This window comes from Haliaeetus leucocephalus, unplaced genomic scaffold (assembly GCF_000737465.1).
Source record: "Haliaeetus leucocephalus isolate CR32 unplaced genomic scaffold, Haliaeetus_leucocephalus-4.0 Scaffold300, whole genome shotgun sequence".
In the NCBI taxonomy this organism is placed as follows: domain Eukaryota; kingdom Metazoa; phylum Chordata; class Aves; order Accipitriformes; family Accipitridae; genus Haliaeetus; species Haliaeetus leucocephalus.
This window is the reverse complement of record NW_010972736.1, coordinates 69,229-79,720: the sequence shown is the minus strand read 5'-3', so window position 1 is coordinate 79,720 and position 10,492 is coordinate 69,229. Positions and strand designations below refer to the sequence as shown.

The following is a 10,492-nucleotide window of genomic DNA, read 5'->3' as shown; positions in this document are numbered from 1 at the left end:
AAAAAAAAAAAAAAAAAAAAAAAAAAAAAAAAAAAAAAAAAAAAAAAATCAAATCCTGCCACGCTCCTCTCCATCATCCTCGCTAGCAAACTGCGGCCAAAAAAAAATCCAGCCCCAAAACCCAATGGCAGCTTCTAAAATAAATAAAATACATTTGTGTGACACAGGCGGGTAAGGCAACATGCTGTTTCATGTGCTCAACCTCACTGGAAGCTACAGATCCACAGGGGCACCAGCGAAGTCACGTTGTCGTGAAGCGTCGGCTTGTCGATTCAGGGTGAAAAGAGTCTGAAAAAGGTGTTTTGCGACTCACGGTTTGTTGCTTCTCTCAGAAGTGATCCAAGAAAGGGGTCCCAAAAATGCAGGAGCATGTCTGCCCATGCCCTTGGCTGGCCAGGAGTTTCTCCAGCAGCTTCGCTAATGTGTCTGCAGGTGGAAAGGCTGGAAGATGGACGGACCCACGGCCATCACCTCTTTTAACGAACCCCAGCTCATAAGAGGAGACCCCAAGGCCTCTTAATGAACCCTCGTCTCATTGGAGAAGACCCAGGGGGTGCAAATTGCATCCTGTTTTGCACCAACACCCCACCAAGAAGGAAGGTTTCAGAGGAAACTGCAGGAGGGATGCAACGGGGCCGGGGCCGAGGCACCACCAGCTAAAGGACGCCAAAAAGCCCCGGGAGATGCCAAAAAAAACCCTGGAAACACCAAAACCCCCCCCAACCTGGAAATGCCAAAAAACCCACCTGGAAACGCCAAAAAACGACCAGGAGACGCCAAAAAAAAGGTCAACAAACATCTCCAAGTCCACAAATCCCACCCAGGCAGGATGGGCCTCCCTTATAGGGCTATATAGGGGACCTCCTGTACCCCCCTTGCTATAGCAGGGTGGATAGTAGGGGGCTATATACCTCCCCAAGGGTATATATGACACACACCCCCCCAGGGCTGTAAGAGGGGGTGGACCCCTACCCTCAGCCCGTATGGGGCTCTATAGGGTCCCTCTCATAGGGCCGTACAGGATGGGGAACCTCAATCCCAAGGGCTTTATAGCTTCCCCTCTCACAAGGACACATTGAGGAGACCCCCCCCCCCCCCGCCATGGCACAGCCGTATAGGACTATAAAGTCCCTCTTGCCCCACAAGGACGTATGGGAACCCCTACAGGGCCATATGGGGGGGTGCCTCATTCATCTGCCCACCCACACAGGGCCATAGAGGGGTACAGCCACACTCAGGGGTCTACAGAGACCCCCCCTCACTGGGCCATACTGGGGGGACACCCCTGCACTCTACAGGACCCCTCCCAGGACTGTATAGGGGGAAATTCCCACTCTATCAGGCCCCCTTCCAAGAGTTTCACGGGGGTAAGCGCACCTCTGCGATCCGTAAGACCCTCTCGCAGGGATGTATAGGGATGACTCCCCCCCCGCCATGGCCGTTATAGGACACTCACAGGGCCGCACCTAGGGGACCCCCACCCTTTGGACTCTATAGACCCCTTTCTCAAGGGGATCCCACCCGCAGGGCTCTATAAGCCCCCTTACAGCACCATTTTGGGGGGGGTATCTCCCCTCACGGAGCCGTACGGAGGGATCTTACCCCCCCTCAGCAAACTTCACCCCGAACAATGAGCGCGCACCACCTTCGCCCCCCCCCTCCCCACCGCCCACTTGGTCCCACCCGCCACACGGAGGCGCAGAGGGAGGGAACCCCGCTTCCCGCGCCGGGCCGGACCGCACCATTTACCCCCCCCGCGGGGGGGTGCTGGTGGAAGAGGGTGGGGGGGGTGGGGGAAGACGCCACACTCACAGTTTCACCACATTCTGTACCACCGCCGCCATCTTCCCTCCGCCGCCGGGGCCCTGCGCCGCCCAGCGCGCATGCGCCGCGGGTGGAGCGGGGAGGGAGGGGGGAGTGTATGCGCGGCGAGGGGTGTGGGGGGGAGAGCGGCCGCTCTGCGCCTGCGCAGAAGGTGCGCCTGCCCCGCCCCTTGCGCCGGCGCATGCGCTGCAGCGCGGTGGTGTTGGCGCCGCGCTGCGCATGCGCGGAGGGAAAGGCGGGAAAAGCTGAGGGGAGAGGCGCGAAGGGGTGTGGGGGGGAATGGAGGGGGAGGAAAATGAAGGGAAAAGGGGAAAATCAGAGGGGAAGGGGTGGAGTAAGGGTGCAGGGAGAAAATGGGAGAGGTAAATGGGGAGGGGAGGGAGGATGAAGGGTGGTGGGGTGGGAAAGTGAGGGGCAAAATGGAGAGGGGAGGTAAACGTGGACGAGTAAAGAGCTGGGGTGAAGGAAAAGGGGTAAGGAGGGAAAGGGAGACAAGGAAAAAGGGGGTGAGGGCAATAGGGAGGGATGAAGGGTGTTTGGATGGGGGGATAAGGAAAGAGGACTGGGGAGGAGGAAGGCTGCTGGGAGGAGGTGACAAGGAAAAAGGGATGAGGGTTGGGGGAGGATGGGGTCCTCCCCATCAGATCTCAAACCTCTGTAGAGATTCCCTACAGGTGGTTTTGGTTTCAGTGTGTGGTGCTGGCACAACAGCCCTGCCCCAAATGCAACCCCCCCAGCCTCTTTATCCCTAGAAATTCAGGTAGAAAATTTAAGTTTTTGAGTTCTTTTCCCTTTTTATCAAATCTCAATTAACCAGAGATCTCAAAATTCATCCCACAGTGGAAAGAGGTAGACACAGGGTATTCCTTCTGTTATTCCTTCTTACTTCCACAGGTTTTTTTCCTGTTTGCTGGGAAATTGTTTTTTTTTTCAGCTATGTCCAAGGTTATACAGCGCTTTAAACCTTTCTCTCCGCCCTTCTTCCTCCTCTTAATCCCACGCCTGCTGTTATTTGCGTGCACGCAGCCGCTTTATTTTCCTGCCCCGTCAATAAAAATCAACACTGTCACCGTGATTAACAGTTGTGACACTCTGGCTACAGGCACTGCAGTGGGTTCAGGCGCACCGACCCCACGGCAGGGGGTCAAATAGCAAATATCGGCGTAGGCGTTCGCCAAGTTTATTGCGTCGTTAATCCGCTGCCCGGAAATCTTGGGATAACGAGGGAGTTGCGGGGTAGGTAGGACTACCACCAGCCAAGCATCTGCCTGTACCCCCCAAACCATCTGCTTGTGTATTCCCGTTGCCCGCCCTGGAATTAATCAAACCTCTCGTTGACTTATTCTGCCTTAAGCCTCCCTGAGAAAGCAAGGGAGAAAGAGGTTGTGTGGCACATGCCGGCTGAGTCACAGCAGGGAACAGCGTTCCTGCCCAAGTGACTCACGCTTCTTAGAACAGAGTAAAAAAACCCCAGGGTTTAGCAACAGCTGTTTGCATAAATCGGCAATTTGAGGAATGGTTAATTAGGGACCAAACTGAGGGAGTGAAGGAAGCCTCCATCCTGTGCAGAAACCCCTGGGCAGGGGGAATCCCAAATGATTTTATTGCTAATAGCTAAAAATTAATTAAAGAAATGGGGTTTTTTTGCAGCTAAGGAGATGAAATTATGCCCAGAAAAATGGGAAAAAAATAGGATTGGGATAATTTCAGGGGGTTTGTATCAAATATAGTCTGAGGTGGGTAAGAGAGGGCAGCAGCAGGCAAAGGTGAAGGAGGAGGTGTGTTGCAGACAAGGAGCATCACCTTTTCACAGTAGACCACTACCAAAATCCAGCAAATTAAGGCATCCTTTCCATTTAGCCCCTTGTAAGAGCAGCTCCTGTTTCTCTTCCAGATACCGGAGTTGAGCTGTCACCTTGGGAAGGCACCGTAATTCCGGCACCGGAGCAGTGCAGGATGATCGGGGAGGGACGGATCCACTCAGATGCAGGCGGGAGCTGTCAAGAGTGAGTGAGGTGCCAAATTAAAGCCGTTAACACCCCAAAATCCATCCCCCGGCTTGGAACAAGTGGAAGGAGCAAAAAGGGGGGAGAAAAGGGGATCTTAGCCGTTACCTCCATGGCGTTACTTCGAAATGGGGGGAAGCTGCTGCCCAACGTTGCCCAGATCCGGCAGCGACTGTTTTGTAATTGCTGATGGTAATTAGGCAGAGGTGGGGGGCAAACTCAAACATCTTCATCCCTGGCTCTCTTTAATTCACTAATTAAGGTGAAATCCAGGAAAACAAGCACCTCTGTGTTGTCACAACCCACCCCACTCTGCACAAAGGTGTTGGGCCACAAAAAAAAACCCAACCAATGCCAAAGCATTCTGAAAGCTGCCCAAAACAATCCATTCCGGGCTTTTTTCCTTCAAATTGACCAAAAAGTAGCTGCGGCATGTTAGCAAGGAGAGGGGATTGGGAAACAAAGCCACGTCTCCCATCAAAATATGTTGTCACCAGGGTAAATTAATTACAAATGATGCTCTAAAACGCGCCCATCCCATCACTGGAATTATTTCTGGTAAGAAAAATCCTAAAATGAATAAAAATAAGTCACCGCCATATGGATGGGTGTCATTCGGAGGAAGTGCCATCAGTTTAGACCAGGTAAGGGTTGAACCTTACCAGCATAAAATCAAATAGAAATTAAACCCAGCAGCTGCCTGGACCAAGCTCAATTAACCTCATTTTCTTAATTATTTTGCAGGCTGAAGGCTTGAAAAAGCAGTTTAAGCCCAAATTTTTGGTGTTTCCACCAAAACAGTGTTTTGGGCTTACAGCGAGAGTGCCCCGCCCGACACAGATGAGTGAGAGTAAGCAAGAGCAGGGACACAATTGTGCGGTGATGAGCTACAAGCTCATTAATCTAATGACTCGTTATTTAACGATACCTGTAAGAAACAGCAATCAATGATGTAAAGAAATACACAGTCAGGCTCCAGCAAGCCAGCAAACAGTCAGTGTGCTCTTCAAGAGGTGCCTTAATTCCTTACTAGGGGGGACTCCCAGCCTCATTGTGGGCTAAAATTACCAGAAACAGTTAAAAATGATGCAGTTAATTAATGACGGCCTCTAGGAAACGAGGTCTTGCTCGCTTTTACACCGTTACTGAGTCCAACAGGCTTCTCTTGTCCTTGATTCAGAGACCGGGAAAGAGAATGAAAGAAAGCCCTCGCAGCTGGGCGGTAAGGTCTTTCGCCCCAACGTCAGCAGAATTGGCATTTCCAGTGATTTTTTTTTTTTTTTTAATTATTATTTTTTAAAAAGCAGAAGGGATTCGCATTCCTTTCTGCATGCCGAAGCGTTTCACCCCCTCGTTTCTCTGTCCATCCAAACAATCTGCGATTGATGGAGACGGCGTCTTTCAGGAGAATGAATTTCACCCCATCATGCAGGAATCTGGCCGGGTGGTCACTCACCCTTCACTTAGCTTTTTTTTTTTTGTCGTTGGTGGTTTTTTTTCATCTTATTTACGACTTTAAATTCCAACCCCAAGCTCCAGCCACAGATTGAGTTGCTAAAAATACAGCCCGAGAGGGGTTTTTTACCTTCTCCGTGGAGAGCTTTTAGCTTCTCCTTAGAGGTGGCGCAACGTTAAAGCCCGATGGAACCTTTTGCCATGTAACCGCTAGATTTACCAATTTGTGGGATCTCAAAAGAAAATTAAGTCGAAGGCTGACATTTGACATCACCTTGATGAGTCAGGTGGTTGGCAGACAGCGAGTGTCACACCCTCGCCTCGACTGAGTGCAAACCGCAGCCCCTCTTCAAGCAAAAAAAACCAAACAAACAAAAAAACCACCCCCAAACCCCCAAAAATCCTCCCGAACGAGACATCTGGGAATTCAACCGTCGCTGTTTCATCCCATCCAGTACAACAAACATTTATAACGGCGCCGTGTCTTATTTTCTACCGGTCGGCGCAGTCCTACGGTTCGATCCGTTGCTAAAGGTGAAGTTGATACAGGCAAGCGTCGATTTAATCCAGCAGCGAGTGCTGCCTGTTTCGTCTTGGCTTCGTAGGGTGTTGTTTTTTTTTTCTCCCCGTGCTGAGGAAATAGCCGGAGGTCTGCGGGGAGCGGCGCCGAGGATAAACGCTCACATCCCGTTTGCACGACGGGCTCTACGAGAGGAAACGACACATCGCTATCAGTGCACCGATTAGGGAAGGTGTGTGGAGTCAAACTTGGGAGTTTGAGCCGTAATTTAAGAAATTGAAAGAAAATAAAACCCCCAAAATAATAATAATAATCCACTTATCGACGTCTTTACCTTGAGTTGTCTTCACGTCAAGATTTCCTGCCTGCCCGAATCCTGTATAGATCCACCCACTCTCTCTGCTTGGTGTTTCTCCATCACTTGCAGGACATCCTCCAAGATGGACGGCCCCAAATCCACGTGGAGGGAAAGGAGGGAGCCGGCATGGGAGAGGAAGGATGGCTCGGCGTTGCCCTTCTCCTCGGCGAAGCCGTTCGTCGGGGCGGCGAAACGCGAGGCGCAGGGATGCGGCAGCAGGGCGGCGTTTCTGCCCTCGCCGTTCTCCTCCCCACCTTCCCAGCTTTGCGCCGACGGAGCTTTGTCATCGAGGTGTAACCGCGGCGGTTTTGGCGGGGCTTGTGCCGAGGGCAGCGTCAAGGCCTGCGGCCCCCCGATGACGGGCAAGGAGATGGCGTTTTTGAGGAGGGGAGATGAAGTCTCCGAGGACGGCTGCTCACATCCGGAAATGGTGGCCGTCCTGGAGAATTCGAATGGCGCCGCGTCGGGGCTGTCCTTGTCGGAGTCGAAGCTGCCTTCGGTCCTGGGGAGAAGATGAAACTTGCCCTGAAGGAAGGAGATGTCCCCAAACATGTCGCTCTCCCCGCCGCTGCCGATGTGAATCGTGTGCCTGAAGTCCCCCAAGGGCGGGCTGATCATGTCGGAGGAGAGGATGTCGCGGAGCTTCTCCTTCTTCCCCTTCCTGCTGCCCCTCTTCAGGTAGATCGGCACCTTGGTGGACATCTCACCAAGGAGCAAAGCTCTTCCACGCCAAGTCCAGCCAACTCAAGAGATGGTAGCCTTCCTAGACCTCAGCAACGCGGGCTTTAAAAATAATCTGCAAAATTAAAAAAAAAAAAAAGGAAAAATGCTTAAAAGCAAGTTATAACATGTAGGACGGAGATCCTCAACGTCAACACGTCCCAGGAAATTAATTCCAGACGTTCTCTGGTTCTCTATCTAAAATTTGTTGGCTGCGTTATCGATAACAAAACAACCCAGGTAATTAAATCCAGGCACACAGGGCCTCTCCTCAAGATTGGTTTTGAGTGGGAGAAAAATCAGGAACAGAGTCAGAGCAGGAAATCCAAGAGGATTTGCATCTTTACGGTGGAATCGGGGTCCGGAGTTAAAAGGTTGGGAGAGCACAGCATTGGAAAGTGGCTTTTCTAGCCCAGAACATTTCAGTTCTCTCTCCTCTTGGCCGTGCATAACCCAGCCCCACCCAACGACGAGCTAAAATAAAAGATAATAGAGATTAAGGCAGGAGGGGGAAGGAAGTTGGTTTTTTTCCCGTTTTAGTCATATTCATTCAACCCTTGACAGTTTATGCATTCAGTTCTAGGCCTGATTTTTCAGCTGTAGGGAGGAAGAAAGTAAAAATGGGAAATTTTGGTGATAATAGCATTACGCACAACCTCGGGAGATGCCTTGGTGGGACAGAAAAAGGGATGAAATGGGTTTCAGGCCACCTGAGCATTACTTTTTAAAATCAGCATGTGAAGGGTCTGGAGATTTAGCCTTTATCACTAACTTTCTGGGACAAAAATGCCATCTCTCCACGTTTCTGTAAAACCGTATCCAATCTGCTGTTGACTACAAGTAGAAAACAGAGTTTAAGTCATTTAGAGACAGGTTTGTCCGGCACTGAGCCCCGCCACCGCTAAAACAACCGCCTGTAACTGCTTCCAGCCCGTTTTACGCTGTTTGTAACACACCTCCTGGTACGTCCCCATTTGGAAAGCGAGACCCAACGATGAAACCACCACCGAAACCACCACGGCTGAGCCCTGCTCCTCAAATCAACCCCTGAACTGTCCCGGCAAGAGGTCACAAGCAATTCCCCAGTTGTGGTTTTCCCATCAGCCGCTACCGATGAACAACGCAAAGCCCAGCTGGGAAACAGTTGTTCCCCTTGTGTTTTACAGCCCCAGTAACCACATCAGGTGCTTTTCTCTGGCCGAAACCCGCCCCGGACGGTGCCAAAGAGCCAGCAAAAACCAGTCTGAAGCCGACGCCGGATGAATGGAGCCAGGTGACCTCCCCGAGGGCTGGCGTTTCAATTACAGCAAGAGCCGCGCGCTCGGCGCTGTTAAACACCGCGTCAGTCGGTGGGTGTTGGCTCTGGGATTTCAAGCGCTGGGGTTTCGAGGCGGCACGGTCCCACTGAGACTGCAGAGGGCTGCTGGATCGTCCTGTCCCTTCCCCGAACCACACCTGCCCACTGCCCCTTGAATCTGTTCTTAAAAATATAATAATAATACACAGAGGGATGGAAAATCCCGTGTTCACCTTCAACCACCTGATGCACCGTCGTTATCGGTAGAAAGCACTGCCGAAACCACATCTGTGGTCTCGTCCTGTCTACGCTGCTCACTTTATTCCCCTTCCCCCCCCCCCAATTGCTTCGTCTTGGTGCCAAACACCACGGTTACATCTCCCCGCCTGCGGAGACCCACGTACACACTGCTACAGCCGGAGACGCTCCCGAGGTCACATTGGGTTGACAGCAGCGTGGGGGAGAGGAGATGGAGCGGCAGAAGATCACCCAAACGGCTCGAAACGAAGCACGGACGAGATGCCGACGATGCCGTCAGCATCAGGAACGCGGCCCTGGGAGGAACGCAGTCACCGGTAAGCCCGTTCCCGGCGGCTCCAGCCAGGGAAAAATCCTGACGATGCAGAATTCGGCTTCGTTAATCCCGGGCGGATTAAAGCGGGTGGCGTAATGACAGCCTGCAGAAGCGGCGGCTGCGCCGCTCGCGTGAAATACAGGCGCCGTGAGGACATCGGGGAAAGGGGGGCGAGAGGATGACGGCGGAGCCGATGCTGGACGCAGAGAGGGGGACTGAGGGAAGTGCTTCTTCATGGAGATCTGGATTCGGAGGAGCACCGGTGCTTCCCAAAACGCCTGTCGGATGCGTGGCCACAAGGCACCCTTGCTCAGTCAGCTTCCCCAGTGCCACACTGGGGAACCCACAGTCATGGGTTAGCTGCAAAAAAGCACTGAAATCATTAGGGGAAAAAAAAAAAAGTGGATTTGTAGGAAAAAAAAACTCTCGTCAGTCAGAAATATTTAATATTTTCAGGTTAGGATGTAGGATGATGCTGATGGAGACGAGCGTGCACCGGGGGGAGACCACCACCATGACAAGGATTGTTCCCCCTCCCGGACAACACAGGAGCTTCGGTTCAACATCTTCACAGAAATCGCTCTCCCTCACCCCAATTTCTCCCCCGCTCCATCCTCCTTTTCCCCAGTCTGGGCTCCGGCTGAAAACCCAGCACCCCACTGGGCTGGGACAAAGGCCGCCTGTGATCGCCGCGAGCGCCGAAGCGAGCTCCCGGGGCCGGGTGAACGCTGGGAAAGTTCAGGGCTGCGGGTAGCGCCCTTTCCCTTTGTGCGCAGGGAGAAAGAAAAGACCTCAAAAAAGGGGATTTGCTGCCAGCGCAGCCTGGGAAAGGGTCAGTGGGCCCCGAAAGCACGGGGAATAGGGATTTTTTTGATCAGAGAAATCCTTAAAATCCCTTTTCCCGGCATTTTCCTGCACCGGCAATCAAGTAAACCTGCTCAAAAGATGGGAGCGTTACCACTGCACTCAATTCCCTGTAGTAGTGATGCAAAACAGGTGGAAAACAAGTCGGAAAGGGAGTAAAACCAAAATAAAACCTGCGATAACTTATTTACGGGTGTTTTCACCAGCGTTCATCCGTGCGGTGCATCCCCCCGTCAGCCAAGCTGCCGCAGGTGCCTCTTCCCAGCCCGCCGGGTGCATCCCCCGATGATTTAAGTCTTTAACCAAAAGTTTTCCGCTTCCCAATTAACACTGCGTGACGAGACGTACCCCATTAGCACTGTGGTTCGGTCAAGGGGGGATGGCGATTTGCCACGCTGCTGCTAATTAGCATTTCATGACAGAACCATCACTAAAAACTCATTAAAACCCAAGAATAATCCAGGTGTCCCATGCAACGAGACTCATGGCTGTCGGTAAAGAGAGAAATGGGGAAAATTAGATGTTTTGTGGCAGGATAAAAGCGGGAGGTGCTTCAAGAGAGGATCCAAGGACTTAAACTCGACCTGCGCCCCACATCAGGCTTCGTTTTAGCTTCTCGTCGTTAAGAAATCAGCTGAAAGCTTGAGGCACAAGATTTAACATCCATCCAACCATCTCTGCTGACATCTACCTCTGGGATATTCGCCCCTTTCCCCGATTTATGGAAGTAAAATTTCCTACAGGGTAAAATTTGTTTCTTTTTTGCCCATTTTCATCAATTTGGGCTTCGGTACATGAAATCTTGTTTCTTTTCCACCTGTTTTTGGCAGTTTAGGCTTTGATTCACAAAAAAATTTGTTTCTTTTTGGCCCGT

The 10,492-nt window shown here is 51.8% G+C and overlaps 2 protein-coding genes across 2 annotated transcripts in view; both read right to left on the bottom strand.

The window, feature by feature from the left end:
* The window catches only part of DPF2 (D4, zinc and double PHD fingers family 2), a 13,105-nt gene extending 11,217 nt beyond the window's left edge, over positions 1 to 1,888 (bottom strand). Inside the window, exon 1 of the mRNA XM_010570671.1 lies at positions 1,813 to 1,888. Coding sequence (XP_010568973.1) covers positions 1,813 to 1,844 — 32 coding nt within the window. The 5' untranslated portion in view covers positions 1,845 to 1,888. The remainder of the gene's footprint in view (positions 1 to 1,812) is intronic.
* Positions 1,889 to 5,696: 3,808 nt separating this feature from the next.
* CDC42EP2 (CDC42 effector protein (Rho GTPase binding) 2) lies at positions 5,697 to 6,952 on the bottom strand. Its single transcript, XM_010570669.1, has 2 exons — positions 6,140 to 6,952; positions 5,697 to 5,990 (listed from the first exon to the last, which is right to left on the bottom strand). The coding sequence occupies exon 1, from the start codon at positions 6,863 to 6,865 to the stop codon at positions 6,152 to 6,154; it is 714 nt and encodes a 237-aa protein (XP_010568971.1). The 5' UTR covers positions 6,866 to 6,952; the 3' UTR covers positions 5,697 to 5,990; positions 6,140 to 6,151.
* Between the last annotated feature and the right edge of the window lie 3,540 nt (positions 6,953 to 10,492).

What these genes read in the sequence shown, in the direction of transcription:
- CDC42EP2 (XM_010570669.1), bottom strand. Translation starts at nt 6,865, where the DNA reads ATGTCCACCAAGGTGCCGATCTACCTGAAGAGGGGCAGCAGGAAGGGG.